The following is a 25,613-nucleotide window of genomic DNA, read 5'->3' as shown; positions in this document are numbered from 1 at the left end:
TGTCTACAGTCTTTTTTAAGGCATGGCATTCAGAAGATGTTGTTCTCTTACTGAAATAAAGCTACAGAAAAAATAAAATAACTTCTCCCTTTCATTCTGTCTTCAACAAAAGTCGTATCTGATGCTCTGCGGACACTTTTTCAGTCGTTATTATAGATGCCGTGTGTGTGCTGCTGCTGTAAAGATGCTTGATTGTGCGACAAGTGTGTGTTTGTTTATTGAGAGTGGGTTTTATGTGAACGCGATCTATGAGAATGGTTGGCTCAGGTCATTGTATGTGTTCTGTTCTTGCCTGTCTCAGCCTGCAGAGAGATTGTTTATCTGACTGCACCATTTGTCCTATTGAGCTGCTGTTTCCTGTCCTCGGGCGTCTACAGACACACATTCACAGACTAACACACCCACATAAAATCACATAGCAAGCAAAAAAAGAAGAGAGAATATAACCTCTTAAAACATTTTAATCATTTGCAGTTAAACAGTTATGTTGCTTGCTGTAAATGCAAATAAATAACAGATAGGCCTGATTCAACTAGATATTTTGTTGAAGCTAGCTGTTATTTGGAAATCAGGATGGTATATGTTCATAATACGCAAGTATTTCACAGATTTAAACATTGTCCTGTTTAATCAGAGTAAGTAAATAGTAAGACTCTGAAAAAATTCCAGCTAAGTTTGGACTTCCTGGCAGAGTTTTTTGATGCATTCAATTTTACATTACAGCTGGTTTGCAAAATTCAGATGGTATTTGTTTGTAAACTGTATATAGTTAGATTTACACAGCACAGGTGCTGTTCTTATAGCCAGGTCTATGCACTTAGACATGTTAGCTTGATATAACTTATAAGTCAGAACTGGTCAGTTCAGCATTGATCATGATCATGATATTCTTTCATTTTAAATTTTTCTGTTAAGGGGAACAATGCATTCATATTTGCTTTTTCTGTTTTCTGCAGAATTTTGTGTGTGTTTGTGTGTTTGCCACAAAGAAGACTGTGATCATTTGATTTAGTCTTATTTAATGTGTTGGAGTTAACTTTTCAGTCTTTTCACTCTTAGAAGAAAAGGTTCTATCAGCGCTGCATATTTGGAACCCCTAAAAGGTTCAGATCTCTTTTTAAGGGTTCAATAAGATCCCTTTAGGGTTCTTTGTAACCAGGAAAAAGGTTCTATGGAACCTTTTGGGTTCATTCATTATCATTTGTTTTGTCCTTTCCGGATTAAATATTTCATATTATTGACAAACATCAAGGCCCTAAAATCTATTTATGAATGCATGTGTATGATCACAAAGTTCAAGATATGGGGGTTATAAAATTTATATTTATATAATTTTATGTAGTTAATCAATATCACATGACGAGTGCCATTTCAGAAATGTGATATTAAGTTACTACAACAGTTTAATAAACAATAATTTAATTACAACTACAAAATGTTGCAGAATAATGTAATATATGAATTAATAACAACCTTTGTGTCAAAAGGGTTCTTTCTTGTCATTATAGAACCTTTTGAGTAAAGAACCCCAATGAACCCTTTTTTTCTAATAGTGTGTGAACAGCCATCTCTGTTATTGTGGAGGGTCTTGTTTTCACTTTTGCTTGATATCTTTTATTATTCTTCTTATAATTATTATGCACATGTAGATTAAATTATTATTTATTATAAACATTTTCTAGGTTGACTTACAGGTCTCGTGGCTGTGCCATGAGGTCTATTGGCTGATGCTGACGTGGGCTGTGACGACACGGTGGGGTTAATTTAAATAGGGTTCGGGAGAAAGAACCCGATTAAATTAGTCTGGGGGGCAAACAAAGAGAAAGAGAGACACATATAAAGGCGGATGCTGGAGAAGAGTTCACACACGAAACTTTAGCAAGACCGTTCAGTGTGGAAACTTTCAACACAGAAAACAAGTGAGTTAAATCTGCTCTTTTCACAGCAACAGTTGTTATGTGACCAGTAAGTAGACTTTCTATTGTATTCCGCTAAACTTCTTGAAAAGTTATAAAATGAAAGAAATTGCTTAGATGGATTTTTCTCTCACGCTATCTACAATGATAACATATTTTAAAACGAACAACGTGTTTTTTGAGGATTCTTTTGTAAATGTTTGGTGGCTATTAAACGTTTAGAGAAGAACGTTTAGATAGGTAAATACCCAGTATGAAATGAATGAAATTATTTGATACTGTTGTTCATTTGGTATTAAGAGTTGTTGTTTCCCATCAATAAACTAAAATAGCAGCCGTTCTGAAGTGCGCAAACAGTTAGGCTCGGTCTGTGTCGGGCGCTGTTGCATTCATTTCTTGTAGGGAGGATTGCAAATGAGTAGGAGAACATCAGTTTAACCAAGTAGAAATGATATATCACTTTCCTACATGACCACCTAGACCAGCCTCCTCCGTGCGAAAGTGTTGTTCGTGTCTGCGTGAAAATATAAGGGCTTTACGGAAAAAAAAAACAATTTTGAGCTTCTAAGGTATCATTTTACGTTTTGTTTTGGCTATAACTTTTTTGCGATCATGTTTGAATGACTGGTATGGTGCAGCAGGGATTCTACTTTAATTTGACACACTTATTGTATTTTAAAAATATTATTAATAATTTGTATTTGATAACCATAGTAAATTAATGTACAAAATATTTGCAATATCTATGGTATAAAACTGCATTTTGGGGCATAATTAGCCACCTTAGCCAGTTTCTGTGTGGATTGGCAGTTTATTGGGGCAAAAAAAGTATTTACATAAAGCATGTTATAGTCTGCTAACCCAAAGTGTTTCAGATGTGTGTGTGTGTTAGGGATCATTGTGCATTTAATGCTCTTAGTTTCATTCACTCCCTCTCTCCTCTTGAATGAAGTGATTAAAGTGAGCGTGGTCAAAGGGTGCAGAGGAGAAAGGAAGAGGACCGCGCTCCATCTTTTCTTCTCTCGCTCTTTCAAGGAACCTTTTACCTGACCTGCATTCTGACCTGCCCCCTTTTCATTTATCTCTTTAGACATTTTTCAGGGCCTTTTCGTCCTAGAGTGGGATTTAGAAAGTGCAAAATAAAAAGGCACTTTTATTGAAGGGATTACACATTTAGAGGTATACTTCACAGCACTTCAGCAAAGTTGAAAAACATTGAACCTTTTGGTCTCTGCCTTGATTTGATGTGAGTTTATGACTGACAGAGAGAGACTATTTGGGTCAAAACACTGTTATCAGGTCAAATCAAATTAGAAATATAAAGTGAGAGAAATTTGATAAGCACAAGAGTATATTACAATATACTTGGTATATTTACATTACAATAGAGGAGAAATGGAGTATGTTTCAGAGCGATATTACAAAGACCTCTTGCCCTCCACATAGTGACATGCTTTTAAGCCTAATGTCTCAGTCTCAAGCTCTGGATATATGAGTTTATATCCTCAGGGTGTGTGTGTGTGTATAACGGCTGGAGCAGTGTCTCAGTCACTGAATTCTCTTTAAGGAGCAGGGATGTAATTACATGTTTTGTTTTTGTTTTTTTAACTCTGAGCTCTCAGATTCACAGCCCTCTAGCGCTATGCTGGTCACAGTTTCTGTCAGAATGCATTTGGTGTAACACTTACACAAACCAGACCAGCTCTTTAAAGAGTGTGTTTGTGTGTGTGTGTGTGTGTGTGGACACCCATCAGAAAGAATAATGGGAGACTCAGAGTGATTTATGACTCCCAGCCTCAGACCTGTGTTTGAGTAAATCTTGTGCTGAGGTGAACTTAAACAGCTGTTTTTGGTTTGAACACTGTCTCCAGTCGTGTCTCTCCTCCCCTGTGTCTGTCTCTCTGTGGTTTAGATGACTGATAAGCCAATGCTGACTTGAACTCCCTCTGCACTGTGTCTGATGACTAACGCTCAACACCAGCTTAGCCTTAAGGGCCTGCTTTGCTTCAGACTTAATGAAAGCACCTCCACTAAATAGAGTCTTTACAAAAATGTGCAGAGCTTGTAATAGAATTTAAGAGTTGCTGAAAGGAGAGACTCCAAATGGAAATCTGTAATTGAAAAGCAGCGCTGATAAGCGTGAAACTGTGCCATGTGTCTAACTATGAGTGAAGTGGGTCAGAGCTTTGTGTTGTTTTCTCTGCTATGGAAATGAGTTTGAAGTCCAGCTGGTTGTGCTGCAAGGGACTCACACACTTGAACGCTGGCTGCAGGGACGTGCTGAAAAGATGTGAAGGGAGGAGAGAGGACCAGAGGTGGAGAGAGAAGAGAAACCGCGTGTGTGTCCAGCGGTCCCGCATTCCTCTGCGCTTGTGATAATGGAAGCCCCATGGCGTATGATGAGTGAGAAAGGCCCTCAAAGAGTATGTTTCTGTAAGAGGAATGGGGCTTTTAAGGGGTTTTCTTCCCTCAGAGTGTATGAGATGTGTGTGTGTGTGTGTGTGTGTGTGTGTGTGTGTGGACCCAGCGGGTCAGAACAGCATCGTTAGGCAGTCTGTCCCCCCATCACACACACACACACACACGGATCACACAAAGAAGACTGCCTGATGAGAGGTTTTGAAGAAAGGTCAGAGAAAAAAAAGGTAAAGAGGGGGAAATTTTGGACAGGGAGAGGGGGTGAAGACATTTTTGGGCCAGGAAAATGGGGGTTGGGGTGCTCGAGATTTGTGTTTTTCTGAGAGAGGTTAGTCACGCTCCGCTGAGCGGCTGACACTTAATTACTGTTTGGAGGGAGTTGCAGGATTTACTGGGTCAACAGAATATTTTATAAACGGCTTTAGAGAATGCTTCTCTAAAGCCGTTTATAAAATATGCCTGAGAGTGAGAGATGGAGGGGGAAAAAACAGGTAGAGGATTTTTTACTGCCTCTGCTTATGGTGACCTATAACGGCCTGGCGCCTGAGTGATGCGGGCCAGCGTTTGTTCTGGGATGGGAGTTGGAGTGGGAAGTTATGGCCCAGAGATAGTGAGAGTCCAGAATATTAAATTCAAACACAATGGGAACAAGAGTAGCTGGGAAACATGTGACCTGATGGGCCATCCAGAGTGAAATGGCCAACGTGCGCGAGCGGACAGACCAAGAGACGCATCGACTACAGTGAATAGAACGAGAGACTTGTTTGGACCTAATAGATGCTTAATTATCCTCAAAGACGGTACAATTCTGCTTTTCATCAGTCTAGCTCCTTCTGGCTGCTTTGAGGAGTCTGTTATTGCGTCTTACAGAGACCATCCTCTCTTTCAACAGGAGATCAGCTTTTGTTACCGTTAATTGCTTTTCCTGCTAACAGAACTCTGAACCAGGGATGTCGTCTTATTGACAAAAAAGTCACTCCCACACTGACAATGGTGCCGAGTTGTTAGTAAATGTGTCTGTGGGAAGCTGGCCGATGTGTGAATGTGAGTTCTATAATCTGTGTGGGTCCATATGAGTGTACGTCTCTGCGTGAGCTCCTCTTGCCTTCACATCCACAGAGCGTTCCGGAAGAATGGCGTCCCGCGGCGATGATCCCATTCTCTTCAGACAATACGCTCCTACTATCTCACAGCACCCGGTCGAATCATTGCCATGGAGATCACAAGCAGAGGCTAAAGAGCGCACTCACACAGCCAGAGTCACAAACTCAAAACCCATATAAGCAGATCTGTGAACATGGAGCAAACCTCTTTTGAGATGATCCACACAAATAAACGCCTGATTGAAAAAAAAATCAAAACTATTTACCTGCCATTTGCAGTGATTGCGCAAATAAACACTGTGAGTGCTGTGGGGTCCATGTTTTTACAGTTTTCTAGTCTCAAAGCTGACATGTTGAGAAGCAGAAGAATGCATTTTTTTATACAAACAGACACAGATGTGTGGACTGTGAGTTTCTGGATCTAGAAACCAGCAGAAAAGGACATGTTCAAACACTCTCTTCCTCTCGAGTCTGAATGGATGTTAGTCAGGGCTGGATGTTTATGTTTATGATGATTCACACAGCAACAAGCTAGTACAGTGGTGTGGTGCCTTCGGTGGCAAGAACGTCTTTATCATAATTCCCAAAAAAAAAAAAAATGATTCTGTATTCTCCCCTTTCACTAGCTCTTACATCATACTCCTGTGTGATGTGTTTGTGGGTGTCTGGAGAAATGTAAGCGCTGTTGTTTCATTATATAATCTGGTGGCAGTGATAGCCGAGAATCATAGTCCTTCAGCAGTGACATTTTAATACCAGTCTGTTGAATTCAGTCAGTGAAGCTCTAATTAATCATTCTGAATGATCATCCTTATCAGCTTCATCCATTCATCTCTAATTGGGAATTTGAAACATTAAAAGGGCAAAGTAACGTCTCAGCATAGATGGCTCGATTACTGTCCTGCCCTTTGATTATGACAGAAATTGTTCATTTCCTGAAAACTGTAATTTTGCTCTGCAGCAGCTGATTAATCTGTTTTGCAGAATGCGTGGCCTGTTTTCCACCCTCATCGTGGTGCTGGTGGCCTTAATGATCGTGACTACAGAGGCTGGGAAAAACAAGAAAGGTATCAAACACTGACGAGACCATCTTTCTCCTTTCTTCCATTAATTCAGGTCTCATACATAATTTCACCCTGTGATCTGTCACTTTGAACCTTAGACAATAGTTTGTGTGATACTCACCTGAACGGAAGGTGAAGGTAATCACATGAAGTAACTGTGGTGTCCTATGTGTCATGTGATAGAGAAGAATAAGGGAGGTAAGGGTGCGGCGGACTGTGCGGAGTGGCGCTATGGCACCTGCGTGGCCAATAACGGGGACTGTGGACCAGGAGTGAGAGAAGGCACCTGTAACGAGCAGACCAAAAAAGTCAAATGCAGAGTTCCCTGCAACTGGAAGAAAGACTTTGGAGGTCAGTGAAACTGTGCTAAATCAGCTGAAATTAGCCTACCTTCATGTTTAGCCTTCACTTAGTGTTTTTCATGCTGCTGTGCATCTGTGCATTTCATATGATCTTACTTTATTGGTTCTAATTTCATGCAGCTGACTGCAAGTATAAGTTTGGTAACTGGGGCGAGTGTGACTCTGCCACGAGCTTAAAGAGCCGCACCGGCACTCTACAAAAAGCTCTCTTCAATGTCGACTGTCAGCAAACCATCTCTGTGTCCAAACCCTGCGCCACCAAGGTCAAAAACAAACTCAAAGGTACATCCTCAACCCCAAACCCAAAACTGACAGCCAATGAGCATGTTCCTGATTTTGCCCAGTTAGACGCATTCCTGGGTCAACATATTTTGTTGATCCTGGAGCAACATTCTTGTCTGTAATTTGAATCCTAGCCATCCCCCTAAACCTAACCCACCCATAAATTATTCCTAAATCAGAGGGAAATAATACGTGAATAACACCTAACCCTACCATTGTTGGTAGCCTGAACTTGACATAAACTGTAAACTTTTGAATGTTGATCCAGGAACATGTTGCACTTGGTGAAATCAGGTTCTGCATTCAAGGATGAATGTTTTCTGTTAAAATCAAATGTTAGTGACTCAACAGGTGTTATATTGCAACCAGTAGTTTGGTTTTGGTTTGGTTTGGTTTGGCTGAATGGAGTCAGTAAGGCATGTAATCTGCTCTGGTTGTATAATCTTGGCCTGTTGGCTGTGGTGGGTGTCTGAGTGGGATTCTGAAATCAATAATGAACCTCTGCTCATACATAAGAGGCAGATGTCTAAGTCAGTCCTTTTAAAGCATGCGTTTGTGGTTAATGTGCTTATCTGAATGTGGATGCAAGCAATAATACTGTAGCATTATTTTTATAAGAGCATATGCATTTCCTAACCAGCATGAGGGAGGCGTCGTCAAAGGTTTTCTGCTGGATCTGAATAATGAGATTTTGTGTCAATCTTTCCACAGGAAAGAAAAACAAGGGGAAAGGGAACTAAAGGGAGCAAGAGATGAACAGTAAACATCACGTGATCATCCGTCATCCAAACACGGCCTTTTATATCTCTACTCAGTGCTCTTCAGCTTGAGCGGGACTTGCTCCACAGCCACAAACATATAGCTTTAGAAGACTGTGACAGAGTAACATCTGAGTATTTGACACCTTACATGACTCTTTCATTTGTGAGGGAGAGGGAAGAATAAAATGTCACTGTTTAGCATGTGGTTCCCTGTAGTTTTCCCATTCCTCTGATGTTTCCCTCCAGCACATTCCTCTCTCTCTCTCTCTCTCTCTCTCTCTCTCTCTCCCCCCTCCCATCTATCAGCTGTGTAAGCCTCAGGCTAAAGGACAACAATCAGTAGAATCAAATCAAACGCATCTATTTTATGACCGTTTTACTTACAAATTTGGTTTTGTAAAATTGTGTAATTTACAGGATTATATTACTAGTGGGGTATATAAGTAGTGTTTGGATGTCACCCTTCTCTTTTTTTGTATCATAGAATATAAAACTGAGGAGTGTTGTTTGAAATAAATGATTTGTTTCTTTTTCTATAAAAGGTCTAGTTTGTGTAAAAGTGAAAATACCCCAATACTGTTACTTTTTCCTTTTGACTTGACTGTTACTAACAGATTGAAGGGTGACAGGGGGTTTTAAGATTTAGACTGCATATTAGAGAGACTGTCCCCTCTTGAGCAAAACCTATTTTATAAGCAAGAAAGACGGTGAAGTTTTGTTACAGAGCTTTGTGTGTTTTATGTTGTGTTAACTAAAGGTAAGTTAGTGATGACCGTTCATTATTAAAGACACTTGAGCCCTGCAAATTTTATGCAAACCCACATGTGTGTTTATGAACATGTGAAGAACAAGCCTTTTCTTCTCCTGGTCAGTGCGCTTGATAACTTTATTAAGCTTTATGCAATATAAAAAGAACCATACACTCGTATGTACACTGGCTCTTTAAGGGCAGTGGTAGATAAGTCCATAATTACAATGTGTTCATTCAAACAGCTTCACTGGGGTAATGATCATTGACTTTGCCCTTTAGCTGGTACACTTATACATGGGATTTCTACATCAATCCTTATATAATTTACATTTGAACATTTGAAGTGAAAATTTAAAAGACCAGAGGAAAGAGCATTTTGGGCAAAGTCATTTTTCTGGATTGGTCATCTATAACAGATGCTAATGACTTGCTATTTTCAGATTTGCAGAAGGACAATATTCAGATTGTATGATTGATTTTCTTTAATACAGTTCAGAGAGAACTCTATTCCAGTGTGACACTTTCTTTAATGGTTTGCATCGGAGTTGGGGAGACTTTTTATAAGGTCTTTCACTGATTAAGTCTGGTAGTGAACAGCCTACTTCAACATAGGCCATGTATCAGATGACCAAAGCAATTGGCAAGTTTTGACATTCATAAAAACAAATGGAAATCTGGTTTTAGCATCTTTTGCAATGACACGAAAGTCATTTAGTCTGTCTTTACCGCACATTAAAAAGAAATCCAGAGCTGGTTTGGTTATACAAACACTATGAATGGAAATTTGATTATGAGGTAGAAACATGAAACCAAACCAAAGACGTTAGAGAGGCAAGTCTCTGCATCTTAAAATGATGCTAATGAATGAATAATCTCTCCTCCTGACCAGGTCTAATAGCAGACCGGAGTGCCACGATCTCTTTGGTTTAATGCTTTAAAGTCAGTAATTGCTGAAACTGGCAGCTTGTAAATAATGTAACAACATGAGCCCTAAAACATCCAACACATTTCTCCCTAATTCCGACCACATGTTCTCAAACACAATATAGTCGGAGATCATTCCTTCAGCCTTACATGCTGCGGTTTCATCAATTACAAACCTTGTATTTAAATACAAACTTGGCAAAACGATATTGCACCATGAGAAAACATGAAGTGGATATGTGCTAAATCAACATGTTTTACAGGGGGAAGTAAAAGCGATTTTCCATTTCTCAATTTACGGACAGTCCTTTGTGCCCCGATTTAAATAAAATGCTTGAAATTGAACATCTTATAAACAGATTAAATAGTCATCTCCTATTTTTTTTCAAGTATATCACAAATTATAAATGGTTTCAACAGTTCTGCGTACAGATAACAATACATTTAATATTTAATCTGTAAAATTACATGAAGATCACCAACTTAATACAAGAGGAACACAAACATCCAGACATTAAATGCAGGGAAGAAATAATACTTTCAAGAGCATATATTCATCATATCTAAACATATTTACAGACCTCAGATGAAACCAGTGACATTTCTCAGCTCAGTATAGAGTGTCTCATCCCATTTAAAGTCTATAATGCCTATTCCAATCCATTGAGGAGATCCTTTTGAATTCTGACCTATACCAGAACCTCAAGAGGATCACACTAAGAGGATAATGATGACTAACTTCTCCCAGGCTGAACCACATGCCCTGAATGTGCCGCTATGAATGTAATGGACTACACAGCTGTTGTGGACAGCAACAGACATCCTTAATTTGGAAAGTGGAAGGTGCAGGTAGGCTATAGACGCTTTCAGCAGTGACAACATAAACAAACGGTACTGCGCATGTGCATTAATCTGGCCCAAACTTAACTTCCGGCAGACTTGCGGAGACAATCCATAACAAGTAAATAACCTGGTATTTCTTGGCAGTCAAAGAAAATAAATGTTACCTGGCCAAACTGAAATGTGACACTACCAGACCCGTTGAACAAAAATTGGAGACAAGATGTTTTTCTACCGACGTGTCTGATTTACCGCAGTGTTCAAAAAAACTGGCGAGCGAGACGGCGGGGTTTAAGGTTAATAACATAGAGCTAGGCTTCTTACATGCTTGCTAACCTTTTTTAAGGTGGGTCTCCACATTGACCACATGTTGGATGGATCTGTGCAGCGCTGTTTACGATACTAACCATTCAATACACCGACTGGTCCGCTGTCAATCTGTTTGCGAGAGAGAGAGAGAGAGAGAGCGTGCGAATATGCGCTGCACGCAACTGCAGTCAATTACAACTTTTCCCATCTTAAATTGTTAAAACACGGAAATCAATATGTGGCGGTCAGCGCTGATAATGTGGTGGGCTGCCACTAATAAATGTATGGGAAACACTGTACCGGTTATCACTTAGATAAACATAGGCTATTTTAATACCGCCGTCTCCCTCATAGGAAACCTTGACATTTTTGTTTTTAAAAATTGCGTTTGCTCCCTACTAGGTCAGGTTGCACCCCACAGCTCAACAACCTGCTCATCACCTTAACTTTCAGTGCATTTGTAGTGAATGCCATATTATCCAGTAAACACTAAACGAACAGAACGGAAGTTAACTTTGGGCCAGCTCATCACCATGGCAACGCGTCTGATGAAAGCGTCTATAGGAAATTGAATCTCACTTTGGAGCACCAGGCGTTCAGGGATACTCAAACATGAAGCTTTTCCATTTGTTATTTGTCTTTGGCTGTGATCCTCTGTATGATGTTTTCAGAGAATCTGCAAAAACAGTGTTAACACTAACCAAAAGGACTTGATTGGTACCATTTGTGCTGTACCGGGAATATAAACGAATCAATAAATTCCCTTACTTCACCAAGTCTCTTCTGGTTTATATTTGCTGGGATTCTTCCTCTTCACTGTTGGAAATAATGAGACATCTAATTTAAAAGTAATTCGCAGCCTGATCTTCATGTAACTGTAGTGCAGAGTTCAGTAGTCTTAGCAATGATCCGATTAGCCTACTGAAAAAGTCTTGATTTCTTCAGTGATTCAGCGTATCGTCTATCGCTCCATAATCTTCTTGTAATTCCTTAATATATTACGTTTTGGTTATAATGCACTGTTTAGCATTATGGGACGACGTTGCCTCTCAATGTACTGTGCAATACCTTCGGAAGCTTCAAAGTTATGGGGGTCAGAAGAGCCAGGACAGCCTTTATACTCTCCATATCACACCCTCCATCTCTGCTGGCTGCTTCTTTCCTCAGTTCATCTGGTGCCGATGTTCTTATACTGGCACATGAGCAGGTTTTTGAAGGTCTTTTTGAAGGTGGCGTTACAGAGTGCATAGCAAGCGGGGTTGATGGTGCTGTTGACGTAGCAGAGCCAGTAGCCAATGGCCCAGACTGTGTCTGGAACGCACGAATGGCAGAACGTGCTGATTAAGACCATCACGTTGTATGGCGTCCACGTGATGATGAAGGCCAGCAGGATGGCGAAGATAGTTTTTGTCACTTTCTTCTCTCGCGCCGCCATCTGCCTTTTCCTCTTCACCTGGCTGCGGGCGATGCTGGCAAACTTGCGCGCCACCGTGCGGGGACGGTTGACGGGGATGGAGCGCCTCTCGCCGCTACTGTTGGGTGGGACGATCTCGATGGCCGTGATGCACTCGTCTCCTGCCTGTTTGGTGACTATCTTGATCTTGGACCATTTGGATTGAGGGTTGATTTTAGGTGCGGCCGTCGACGCGGGTGTCAGGCCGGCATCTGAAGTCACCTCACTGTTCGCTCGCTCTTTGGGCTCTTTGTGCGCTATGCTGGCCGTGCTGGACTCGTTTGAGCTCTCCTTCTCCGGTTGCACGCACGAGTCAGCTTTGGCCGATACCACAGACTCGTCTAGTTTGCCGTTCTTCACAGTGTCTACTGTAGAACAGGTATCCAGGCTGGGCTTCGGAGGGGACTGGTTGTTGTTGTCCTGCTTCAAGATGTGACTCTTGAGCAGGCCGCTAGACTTCTGGCCTTTCTTCTCTTTCTTAGCCTCGGGCTTTTGCTTGGACACACGGCTGCGGCTGGCCAAAGAGATGTGCACATAAAGCACGGTCATGATGACCACCGGCAGGTAGAACGCAGCAATGGCCGTGCCGAACGTGACCGCTGGGTTGGAGAGGAACTGGATATAACATTCGCCAGGCTCTACGGTTCGTTCTCCGACGATGAACTGCCAAAACAGGATAGCGGGAGCCCACAGGATGAAAGACATGATCCAGGCAGTGGCAATCATGAGGCCAGCCATCTTGGTGGTTCTGCGTGTAGGATAACTCAAGGGTTTGGTCACACAGAAGTATCGGTCAAAGCTGATGATTAGCAGGTTCATGACGGAAGCGTTGCTGACCACATAATCCAGCGCGAGCCACAGGTCACACACGACTGGGCCAAGCGGCCAGTAGCCCTTGATGATGTAGACGGTGTAAAGGTTCATGGAGAACACGCCGATGATGAGATCTGCACAGGCCAGACTGAAAAGGAAGTAGTTGTTGACGGTCTGTAGGTGTCGATTAACCTTGATTGAGAGCATGACGAGGATGTTGCCCACGACGGTGACAAAACTGAGGGATCCAGTAACCAGTGCGATGAAGACCATCTCCACTGCCTTGTAAGGGCTCTCGCCGCCCGCCGTATCTGCTGCACACGAGCCATTGGCGCTGCCGCTGTCACAGTTGGCATCACTGGACACGTTGTTCAATGAGCCTGAAATACACACAGCACAGATACAATGCTATAAATTACAAAAATGCAGATATCAGAATGCACGCAATCATTGAAAATAACCCCAGGCTGATATAAATACTGGTAGAGTGATTGCATATAGGGAAACAGAATGACATTCATTAAGATGCAGAGCATTCATTTCCATCATAAAATATAAATATGCTGTTTATATTAAAGGCAAAGTAGTATGTGACCCAGCTGACAAGAACTAATTTAACAACTCTCAAAAAACACTTCATGATGAAACATAAAGCCCTATACACCTCAGACTAATGTCCAGTGTTGTTATTCGTTGCAGGGCTTACAGTTTTGCAGGATTGTGAAGTCTGGATTCATGTAACATAAATTCAAACATTTCCTTGAACTCATTTCCTTCCTCAAACACTCATCTTGAACAATATAATTACAGTGTGTAATTATCTATTATCTTACCCATTGGCACTAACCAATGAGTGCACTGGTCAATAGGGTAAATGAAAAAAAAAAAAAAATCTACTGTTATATACGCTATTTGTTAACATATATAAAATGTTACCAACCACGCAAAATTATTTTTTGCTATTATTAAATACAAACCAGCATAATTTATTCAATTTGTTAATGAAATAACTAACAGAAATAATGTAATAATCTGCAATATACATATAATATAATTCTACATACACTGTAAAAATGAATATGCTTTATCTAATCAAAAAAATTGTGGCAACAGATTACAAGCAATATTATGAAATAAATTTAACAAATTAGAATTGAGTAATAATTAATCAAATTAATTCCTTAAAAGTTAACCATTTAAAATGAGTAAAACTTACAACAACAACCAAAAAAAAAAAAACATAAATTGAAGTCACCAACTCACCATTATGGTGATCGGTGTTTGTTTTAGATTTTTTTTGTTTTTAAATTACGGTTTTCTCTTTCCGTGATTCTGCTTGTTAACATCAGGTGTCTTCAATGTTGGCAATATAAAACAAAAGAGTTCTTAATTAATATTTGACGTCTGTCTGTTAGTGAGATATTTTTGTTACGTTTTTTGGTGTAAACTTTACTCATTTTAAATGGTTAACTTTTAAGGAATAATTTTATTAATGTTAAATTTAATTAATAACATTGCTTGTTATCTGTTGCCACAATTTCTATTGATTAGATAAAGCATATTCATTTTTACAGTGTATATAAATTCATTTTGTAATATTTCACATTGTATAACATTAATGCATTATGAACAAATATGGATTAACAATGAATAAAAGTATATTTATTCATTACCATTTACCTAGATTAATAAATGTTGTAGAAATTGTTGTTCATTGTTAATTCATGATCCCTAACGCATCAACTAAGTGAACGTTTCATAATTATTGAGACAGTGTGAGAGCATTCAGGCATTGGGGTGAGCAGTCTCAGGTGAAGAGAAGATTAATGAAATCCTCATGATTAATAACACGCTCATGTTTTATTCAGATATACAAACATGACTCCTTACAGCATTATCCAAACAAAGAAGGCAAAGCTGCCCTGTCGGTAAACTCACATGACCCCTGGGCTTCCTAATGATCTGAGCTCCTCAGGAACAATTAAATACAGTTATTAGACAGGGAACCCTGAGAACCTCAGTGCTCCTCAAAAAAAATCACCTCAACCCTTTGATGCAGGCTTTCCGTAACCCCATTTATAATATGAACAATTTTCATAAAATTAATGTTTATTTATTCCTTTATTATTAGATATTCAAGTAAGGATCTTGGTATATGAAAAATTGAGGGGTTTGGCATGCCATTTGTGAATGTGGGCTGCATTTCTAGAGATTTCGTCATGATGCATGCTGCATACTAAACTTTACAAGAGACAGCGCAGGGCACAATGCACTACCATAGAAAAAGGCGTGAAAAAATGTACATAAAAAAAAATCTTTTAAATGCATAAATATGAGAAGCTTTTTGTATCAGGTCATGAATTATCCATAACCTTCTTCATGTGTACTTCTGGGAAGCTGTTGTCATACTGATAAAGTATTAATCCAATGGGCAATTAAAAACCTATTTGAAGCAACTCAAGGCAGGCGTTTCATAAATGCACAAAATACACCAAAGAAAGAACGCAAATATCTTTAAGCATTTTAAAGACACTTCATTATTGCCCGTTTTAATTCCTAGAAGAGTTGTTTCTGTCATATCTTTTGAAGGTTGCCATCTTCTGGATAACCAGCGAAATTACAACCCATCACTATGAATAAACAATGCAAAAGACTTGCTATGAATGCTGCTGCCTGCCAAAGTATTTTTTTCTTCTTTTTTTGATGCTTGACTACTCTTGATGAATAAACATATAACAGATCTTTAAATTGAAATCTTTAAATATTTAGATTTGAATCTATTAAATCTGAAATCAGTTTCCCACCAGAGGAAGGACCCCGACCCAGACCCTCTCTTTATCTTTATTCTCTCTTAAAACCACCTGACTGATCATCAGCGGGCATCAAAGCACTGCCACACTCCGGACGGTTAGACACCACATATCCTATTCCTTTTGAAAGCTTTTGACAGACACACATTCTCTCCTCCTCTCTCATGCCAACACTGATCACACTTTTTAAGATCTATGGCTATTGGTACTTGGAAAGCGATTAGAAATTGATAGAATTTGGGTCTTTCTCTATATTCTCCCCCTCAGGTGCAGGTGACTCAGTGTGGGGAGAGGATTCTTTACCCCTTATCAAATATGAATCAGCAATTACTCAACTGTGGATTCGAGCAGAGCGGAAAGATAAGCGCCTAGCCTCATTAAATATGAATAAAAAATATTCATCTGATATCACCGTGGGAGAAATCTCTCCAGGACTGTTTTATCAGCTTTTATTGTACAATTTGACTCTGTACACAAACACCAACCCCTAACACCCCAAAACTCTTCCACTGAAGCTGCCTATGTGAAGCTCGTCGTGCTGCTAGAGCCAGGAAAGGTTAGCGTATATTTTTTAGTTTTTCTTTATTTCGGTTTTATTTGTATTTCAACTTATTTTGAGGGATTTCTTGTTTCAGTTGATTTAGTTTTTACTTTCATTTTAGTATTAAGAGGCAGCCAAAGTTATTAATGCGCTAAGTATCATTTAAGAATGTTATATATCTCTGCACACTCAGGTGTTATTTTATCTAGCTACATTTTTTTGTGTAATGCAGATGTGCTGCAAAGTATTCAAGTTTTATAATATAGGTAACATAGCATGATTTAAAAGGACAAGTTCGGTATTTTACAATTAAAGCCCTGTTTTAAGATCGTTTCTGATGAAATAGAATGGTGTTAATATTGTTTTTTAGACAGATGCTGCTCTCACGAGAATTTTTAGTTTCTGTGGTTGCGCCCCCATACCACAATGGTAGCAGGTGCACAGGAACAATCCTTTATAAAACACATAAAACTTTAGTTTACAAAGACGTGAAACTCTCAGAGTGGTCTGGGGTGTTCACTGATATGCTCACACAAAAATCGCTGCAAAAGATGCTTTCCAACAGGTATTATCATAGTTTTTGTACAACTCCATTGACTTGTCTCGGTCTTTGTCAGGTGACGTCACACTCGTGATACACGAAGTGCATTATGGTTGTAGCCGCCATTTGTAAGGTATCGATACTGGGGTATTCTGTTGTTGGAGAATCATTTTGGGGTTTTTTTCATTCTTTTTTTCAAACTAAACCATCCTTAACATGACACTATCATCATCATCAATACACGAAACCTATCTTTGCTGTTACTAACTTTACTGGATTTATTTACATTCCTACCGAAGGATACAGTAACTTGGTGAAATGTCCGCGGGCTTTAAGAGATGTATAGTTTTTAAATGGTTCACTGGTAACGTCATATGCGCATATACCATAAACAAGATAGTTGACAATGCCCAAGTATGAGGATGAGAAAGCTTATGCAGTCGCGATGTCGTAGTCAACACTATACAAGTGGTTTGCTTGCAATTGGCAAAGGTGCATTATCGCCACCAACTGGGCTGGAGAGTCTATTATTCAAGCTCTCAACGGAAGAATGTCCGGTTGTGAGGCGTTCGGAAAAATAGGTCTACAGTTTTACAACGAATGGTAAAACACCTGTTGGAAAGCATCTTTTGCAGCGATTTTCATGTGAGCATATCAGTGAACTGCCCAGACCACTCAGTGAGTTTCGCGTCTTTGTAAACTAAAGTTTTATGCATTTTATAAAGGATTGTTCCTGTGCACCTATGCTACCATTGTAGATGTGTGGGGGATCTTAACCATTTTATTTAATCAGAAACGATCTTAAAACAGGGCTTTAATTGTAAAATATCGAACTTGTCCTTTAAAAACTAGCCTGACTTCGTCATACTCATATTCTAGTGAGAATATGAGTCTGAAACTCCTCCGTAGGGCTTTGATTATGAGGCGTACCGAACCAGGAAAAAAAAAACCTCTGCACTCAATTGGATAGTCGGTAGACCTACAACCAATCAGAGCAAAGCAGTAAGTCAACTCCTTTGCATAGCGCAGTTTTCAACGATAGAACTTACTTATTTTAGAAGTAAAATGACAAGTTTGCTTCTTTTACTTAGCTGCTACTCCTCCATGAGTGCGACCAAAGGAGAAACCACAACGACCACAGGCTTTTCATTACGTCCCATCTTCTTAGCGACCATCAGAGTCAGCTGATAAGTTACACTTTTCCCGAATCATGTAACAAGGACGGCAAAAATATCTTTCCTATCGACAAATGCCTTGATTGCAGTTTTCTGTTCGTCTATTAAAATGAATGCGCCGTAAATTTATTTTACAACAGACGCGACAGCGGAATCTATGGGTGCAGTCAGGGAAACCAAGCGCTCTTTGATAGGGTGATGATTACGTCCCTACAGATCATCTGTCCATCATCGTATAAAGCCCGCCCTGGCAATCTGATTGCACGTTAATTTTTTGACTGATTATAATTTCTCCTCAATGGATCGAGTCCAGACCGAACTTCCCGACCAAAAAACGTTGTGGGCGGGGTTCGGGCTGGCATCCAGGCTATTTAAAACCTAAAATTAATTTAATTACAGAATTTATTAAAAGTTGCCTGTTAAGAATAAATATTTAAATTTAACAGGAAAAAAATGTGCTCCTTTAGATTTTATTGTAGTTTTGTTAAAGATAATAATACTGTGCCTCATCTGTCCTGCTGTCAGCACAATGTGACAAGTAAAAAAGCCTCATTCAACCACACACAGACACGCCCAACACATGCACATTCATCACACACGAGCATCGCAGAACCAAAGGTTTGTGGATCACTCATATACAGACGTCCCGCAGATATGGCTAGTTGAAAAGCTCCACCACACCACTGTAAGATTGCTTTGGTTGGAATCTTGGCTGTTCTGCCCCGCTACCTCTGATCTGATTCTGATCCGATCCAGCATTTTTATCATTAAAAATCTCACAGTTGGAATCAGAACAGAATAAAAACAGAATAAGAAACAGAACAGAAAGCCTAGCATTCACAATGAAATCTGTTTACAAAAACAGTCTGAGACAGAGTGCGTGTATAATGAGACATGCGATGTCAGGAAAAAATCTCTACGATGCCTGCATTTTATTCATGTATGCTTTATATTTAATAATATTCACATCTTTCTTAGGAACCGTCGTTGTGTTTGTTTGTGTGTTTGTTTGTTTGTTTGTTTGAGGGTTTTCCCCTCTTCTGAAGGTTAATATTCAGAGTCAAAGCTCTTTGAGGATGGAGTGACATTTGTGTGCTGAGAGGTTGTCTGAGCTTTGAACCAGCACAACACCGGCACTGGCTCTCATGTCAAAAGATAAAAACAGTCTGGAACATTTCGACATGCTGACTAACATCTCAGCAAAGCCTGCGCGAAACATTAGATTCTTGACTTTACCAGAGGGTTTTGAACAGATTGTGCTGTTGATTGTGAGCGCCACTTTTGCAGCTTCATTGAAATTGATGGCGAGCAAAGCCACCCTCCTCCTCAAACCGCAGCTGATTCTATCAGGGATGTTTTTTTTTCTCACAGTTTGTATCTAATGGGCGGATCTGAATATCCATAATGTAGAAAGGCAATCTCAAATTAACCGATGATGCCTGTCTCTCACAGCATGATGAATACGTGTCATTGACACATCTGTATACGCCACTGAAACAGACACTCAAAAGTACACATCCTGGAATAAAATATGAGGAGCTGTGAAAGCCTATTCATGGATTCGACCAGAGATTTGACCCATTCTGCTCCTAAAAAAGGATCAACAACAAATGTACAGTAGACCACACCGACCTCTCATAGTTTTACAATCTATCAAATGATTTAATTACCACCAATGCATGATGGAGCCTCAAAATGGCTAAACAATTATTACATGCAAATTAAGCAAGGGTGAGTGGCATCTATTTTTGTGATAGGATCTGGTTCTGAAGTTCTCCCACAGCTGTGGATGTGGAGCTGGCAGGATGCTCAGCCTGCAGCAGTGAGATATGAGGTGTCTGATCTCTGCTGGCTCTCAGCAGCGCAGCAGCTCCGTGCCCTGATCACAGCCGCGTGCCAATGTATTCCTCTGCCCCATTCTTTGTTCCTGAGCTCAATGTCCTAAGCGAGTGGATGCGGGACCTGCTCGACAGAGCTTTAAAAAACAATACCAGTCTAATCGTTACCAGGAGGGCGATGATCTGTGTCTACAGAATGACCCCAGCAGTGATATGTCAGCGATGTGATAGGACGTTATAAATAGTGCTCATTTCTAACTGAACGCCATTAGGCTGAAGAAGAGCTCCATGGCTTATATAATCATAATAATTCATCCACCCTCACCTCTACTCATCTCTCTCTCCGGACACATTCTGCACATTAACTAATTATTGAGGACACTTTATCTCTCCCTCTCTAAGCACACTTGCTCTGTTTTCCTTTTTTTTTTTTTTTTTGTTTATTGAGATATCAATCAAGCTTATTGAGATATCAATCTTAAACACTATAATTCTAAACATATTTTAACCTGACATAACTGCTTTAAGGTTTTCATTACATGCCATAGAATTCCTATTGCTGTGTATTGTAATTTATAAATAGTCACTGTTTGTAACATCGCATTTACAATTATTTTTAATGTTCTTTTTTATAATACATAATTAACGAGAGTACAGTTAAATGAATATAATAATAATAATAAGGCTGTCAAAATCACAATCGCGATTAATCACATCCAAAATAAAAGTTTGTGTTTACATAATATATGTGGGTGCACTGTGTATAATTAATTTGGATATATATATATATATATATATAAATACACACAATGCTTGTATATATTTAAGAAATATTTTCATGTATATACTGTATATAGATATATAATTTATATTATATATAAATATTTTATATATAAATATTATTTTTTTCTTAAATATACGTGCATGTGTGTGTGTATTTATATATAAACAAAATAACACAGTGCACCCACATATATTATGTAAACACAAACTTTTATTTTGGATGCGATTAATCGCGATTAATCGTTTGACAGCCCTAAATAATAATAATATTCGTTTTTTATTATAATGTTCTCTTTTACAATTAATTATTATAATGAGATAATAAAGAGAGAAAGAAACTAAATATAAATCGCCTGTCACAAGTTATAGTAATGATGGTGTCAGTATCTTCAAAACACCTGTTATTGTTCATTGGAGACTTTTCTGAACTGATACAACAGCATTTTGGTTGTTTTGCTGCATGTACAGTGAGGCGATGACATCTTGTCAAAAAGACGTTTCCAGAGTCTCCAAAGCGAGTCACAAACCGAGACTTTTATATAAGCTGTCATTCTCTCGGCTGTGTGTCTCTTGTGCTGAGCACTGGGATGCAGAAAACAGCAGCTGTTGCTCAAACACTTCCCTGCTTCACACACACTGGCACTGACTTTCATGAAGGCTAAACACTTGTACTTTTACATTTAATTGAATGACAAAGAATAGGAAGGGAGTCAACTCAGCTGCAGAGGATTTGACTGTGGATGTAGTCACACACGCTTGTCTGCACAAACAAATGCATGCACACCAACAAACACATGGATGCTGCTCATTTAGTGACTCTTTTGGGACTAAACGCAGAAAGCCTCCAGTTACCAGCTGGTAGCTCGAAACATAAAGCCATCTGCCATCAAATATACTTTCCCCCACCGTACACCTCTGAACGAAAAAAAAAAAAAAATCACACATGAATATCAGTTAATTAACATAAATATCTATAACTATGTGTCAGCAAATAACAAGTTGAAAGGTTCCATTGATTATTAGTGTCTTTGACAATCAAAAGTCAGAGTTTGTTAAGGCAAACAGGCAAATACACAGACAGCGCACAGGATTCGGACAGACATCATAGTGGGAGTGTGTGTGGGCTGCTTTGTGGTCTGTTCAGCAGACTCCTCCTTTGATTCCGGTATGTGCTCGTTATAAGATCCCCCATACTGTCCACTGGCAAACTAATGACTCTCGTTCTCTCTCCCACACACAATTCTAAATCTCTGCTAATTCTCAGAATATTGGATCGAAATCAGGCACAATGCCCCGCTGTGCTACGGTTTAGCAGCATTGATTAAGCTGATCAGCACACAGACGAGCGAAACTTCAAAAGCATTGTGACAAGTGACGCAGCATCCTTGCATGCTTCCAACTAGAGAAATATTCTAGATGTTTCTGATAGGCAGATAGTCAAAGAGAGATGGTGATGTGGGTGATGGTTCTCTGGTAACTGTGCCATCGTGAGCACCATGGAAAGAACATTCGCAATTATTGACACACAACGACTCAGATATCAGCATTATTCTCTCAAGTGAGTAAAAACAGATTTGTCTAAGTCAGTGTCGGACTACACTCAGTGGCATTATGTGGTATTAATCAAACTGATAAGTGCAAAGTTCAGCTTTGCTTTTCTCCCAAGGTGCTGAAAGATACATTAAACGCCATTGATACTACAATTTGAGTCAATTCCTATGGAAATTAATACAAATGATCTCAAGCTCATGATTTTAGCCAGCCCCCAAACATACAAGAATCAAACTGGGGAAACCAAGAAATTATCAGGCAATTCATTTTAATGGTTTAATTCAACCGAAGATGATGTTTCATAATATATGATTGGTCGAAACCCTTGTTGTAATGATCTGTAATGAATAAATAAAATCTTAATATTGTCAGTAAGTCATGTGAACTTTCTTACATGATCTATCAAAACAATTAGGTGCACGCTGACAATAGAGGGCGCCATTTGGGATCAGAATGTCCCATAAGAGGCTGTCCATCATGCAACAATGCTGAAGGCTAACTGCTCAAGTCTTCTGCACAGTAATGATATATTATACTGACAACCAAAATGGGCAAAGTCTGATTAAATATTTAGTCTAAAGATGTCACAGGTGATGCAATTGTTGGCGACCAGTGGCAGAATGCTCAGGGCTTTGTTTAAAGCCAAAAGCCAATCCTGCTGCTTCAGCTGATATAGCTCTTCTCTCTCCCTGCTGAGAACCCACAGAGAACTGGCTGTGTCTCCAGGCATTTCATTCTTTTCTCATGTTTGTGTTTGAGTGCGTGAAACAGGAGCATAGCGACACACTTTCCTCTGTGAAACTGGGTTAACACCCAGCCAGAGACAAAGAGAGCGCGAGTAAGGATGAGGAAGAGTGAGAAAACCAGACACAAAGAGAGAGAGAGAGACTTTCACTCAAGGGGATTCTTCTAGTACTTTACCAGTTCACACAGTGAGCATCATGGTCACAGAACCAAAAGGCGAATTAGTCTGATGTGATTGAGTCGGTCAGAGATAACGGAACTGAGAGATTTGTATTGTTCTTAAAATCTCTCCGCGTGAACTGTGACAGATGCTCAGGCTTTTGGTTTCTTTCCCCCATGTTCAGTGCCCCAAAATGTCTGCATGTTTTCTGTTTTATTGTCAGATTTGAGAGGGGAGTCTGTGCAAGTATCTGAGGGGGATTGTGTGCCTGTTCTGTGGTGATATGCACTCTGCTTCTAAAGAGCTTAAAAGACAACATTTTAAGAACTGGATCCAATTTAGTTTTTACATAAAATATACATGTGAATCATTCTGTGCTGCATATGGGCATAGGCATATTCTTTGAGAGAAACGAATGACAGATCTTTGCCAAAGAGAGCAGGGTTTACCATATTAATAATAAGATAATGCGTATTAATCAAACAAAAACAACAAGCTGCAAAAAGAGACCACAGGGGCTTGAAAATCAGGTCCTGATTGCCCAGTTAACAGAGTGGCGATAAGAGAAACCAAGGGTGAATTGGCCAGAAACGACTTTCTGCCTAAAAACTACACTGATCTATATGTAAACATCAAGACTAATCTACTCTAAACGTCAATCAGTTCATGTCAAACCCACCATCAGCCAATGCCTCAGGACAATCCAGCAAAAATTACCACTGACACACACACACACACACACACACACACACACACTCATAAAACGTTGTTTAAGGTGTTTGATAATTAAACTAATTTTCTTACTGCAAAAGCATTAGTACCTACATACACAGAAACATAAATTGAACAAACAGTCACAGGATATAATCATACACTTTTGTTTGGAGCGAGTTAAAACCAAAGCTGTTTTAGTTACTTTTAATAACACAAAATACATCATATAATTTAACCTCTCTATCTACAATTAACAAAAGCATTATATAATGAATGCAATCAGAGACCTGTCCATGTTCCTTCAGACCGCCCCCTTCATATTCTGTTTAACCATATAACTTGAGAAAAATATTTTCAATGGAACTATAATAATTTGATTACAAGTGTTTCTCGAGATGAAAGAACGTTGATTTACATATTTAGTTTTTTTCTAATGCTAATTTTAAAGTGCATACGGAATGGGATAAACAGGTTTAGCCATTTTGCTGGGGTCTTTAATTACTATTAATGCTTCTTTCATATGCTTTTGCAGCTCATTCTGAAAGGGCGAAAATGGATCTACAAAATGATATAGCCTATAAAGACAATAACACAAACCTGGAACATATTCATCGTGGAAAACATTACAGGACAATTTGAGTTTTCGTTGGGAGTAACACCATACCGTCACGAACGAGTCTTTGGGCATGGTATCATTATATGTAACTTACACAAAGGACACATACATCGCAATTCTCTGTGTGACATAAGAACTCTCTTGTTCTAGCCTGTCTTTCGGGTCATACTTATGTGCCTTATTCACTCGCAACTCACCGTTGAAGTTCCAGGGCGCGAGTCCCTCTGCTCCAGTGCTGTTAGTTACATTCATGTTGCATGATTTTAAAAATGCTCAGCCAGCCAGAAGAAAAAATAGAAAAAAAAAGAATCCACACTTCCTCTTTCACTCCGGCAAGTTTTTCCTCAAGATTATTGGAAGAGCTGTCCTCATGTTGCGCGGGATTACTTTGTTTTTCACATCATGCGTTCTTGACGCGCGCGGCTCTCGCCAGAGGGGAGAAGCTCATTACGACCCTGACCATCGTGACTGGCGGCTCACCTAAACACACCTCGGGCGCGTGGTTTTCTCTAAATCAACTCGGTTTACAATCCGCCAGATGTGGCTCCCATCTGCGCGAGCGGCTCTGATCTCATTCCAGGAGTTTAGCGCGCGCGACTGAGGAAGCGGACTTTCAATGATGTCATTTACCTCCAGCCAATCACCTGAGAGTCCGCATGTTTCACTGAATCAACATATAGCTTGTCCTGTCCTGTGATGTGCTTTCAGCCCAGCACTGTCTGTTCCAACAAAGTCTGAACGATCCTTCCAGATAAATGCATAGGCTACTAATAATCGTTTTAGATCAGATTTTAGACCTCATTACAGGAAATGACTTAGTTTGAATTATGGTGGGTTTAACTAGCTTAGTCAACACTTTGGGTAAAAATAAAATAAAATTAAAAAAAGATGTTGAGTATTATTGAGAAGTAGGCGCCGCAAGCAACGGCACTGACACCATATGCACACGTATTCCACAAATGACAGTTCTTTTCTGGGACGTAAAATAAAGTAGTTAAATAAAGTAGTAGATGAAACGTCATTTCAATGGGGAGGGGAATCTGAGCAGTCGGAATCCCACGTCATCTGAGGACAGTGGTCATATACTCAAATTAAGCACGCGGTCAAGGAAAGGCTAAGCTTTCCCCAGCCAGCCGTACACACG

The 25,613-nt window shown here is 39.6% G+C and overlaps 2 protein-coding genes across 2 annotated transcripts; one reads left to right on the top strand and one right to left on the bottom strand.

The window, feature by feature from the left end:
- Positions 1-1,814: 1,814 nt before the first annotated feature.
- On the top strand, positions 1,815-8,712 carry mdka (midkine a). The gene is made up of 5 exons (XM_039692223.2): positions 1,815-1,919; positions 6,422-6,504; positions 6,685-6,852; positions 6,984-7,145; positions 7,857-8,712. Exons 2-5 carry the CDS (start codon positions 6,423-6,425, stop codon positions 7,883-7,885), a joined length of 441 nt encoding a protein of 146 aa, XP_039548157.2. The 5' UTR covers positions 1,815-1,919; position 6,422; the 3' UTR covers positions 7,886-8,712.
- Positions 8,713-11,803: 3,091 nt separating this feature from the next.
- On the bottom strand, positions 11,804-24,806 carry chrm4a (cholinergic receptor, muscarinic 4a). The gene is made up of 2 exons (XM_039692104.2): positions 24,667-24,806; positions 11,804-13,376 (listed from the first exon to the last, which is right to left on the bottom strand). Exons 1-2 carry the CDS (start codon positions 24,719-24,721, stop codon positions 11,899-11,901), a joined length of 1,533 nt encoding a protein of 510 aa, XP_039548038.2. The 5' UTR covers positions 24,722-24,806; the 3' UTR covers positions 11,804-11,898.
- Between the last annotated feature and the right edge of the window lie 807 nt (positions 24,807-25,613).

The sequence above is a fragment of the Pimephales promelas genome, chromosome 1, assembly GCF_988280905.1.
Source record: "Pimephales promelas chromosome 1, fPimPro1.hap1.1, whole genome shotgun sequence".
Lineage (NCBI taxonomy): Eukaryota > Metazoa > Chordata > Actinopteri > Cypriniformes > Leuciscidae > Pimephales > Pimephales promelas.
The sequence above is the reverse complement of the archived record's forward strand: the minus strand, read 5'-3'. Positions and strand labels throughout refer to the sequence as shown.

What these genes read in the sequence shown, in the direction of transcription:
- mdka (XM_039692223.2), top strand. Translation starts at nt 6,423, where the DNA reads ATGCGTGGCCTGTTTTCCACCCTCATCGTGGTGCTGGTGGCCTTAATG. An exon ending in GGCTGGGAAAAACAAGAAAG is followed by an intron (nt 6,505 to 6,684) that starts GTATCAAACACT and finishes GTCATGTGATAG; the next exon opens with AGAAGAATAAGGGAGGTAAG. An exon ending in CTGGAAGAAAGACTTTGGAG is followed by an intron (nt 6,853 to 6,983) that starts GTCAGTGAAACT and finishes AATTTCATGCAG; the next exon opens with CTGACTGCAAGTATAAGTTT.
- chrm4a (XM_039692104.2), bottom strand. Translation starts at nt 24,721, where the DNA reads ATGAATGTAACTAACAGCACTGGAGCAGAGGGACTCGCGCCCTGGAAC. An exon ending in CGCGCCCTGGAACTTCAACG is followed by an intron (nt 13,377 to 24,666) that starts GTGAGTTGCGAG and finishes TGTGTATTTCAG; the next exon opens with GCTCATTGAACAACGTGTCC.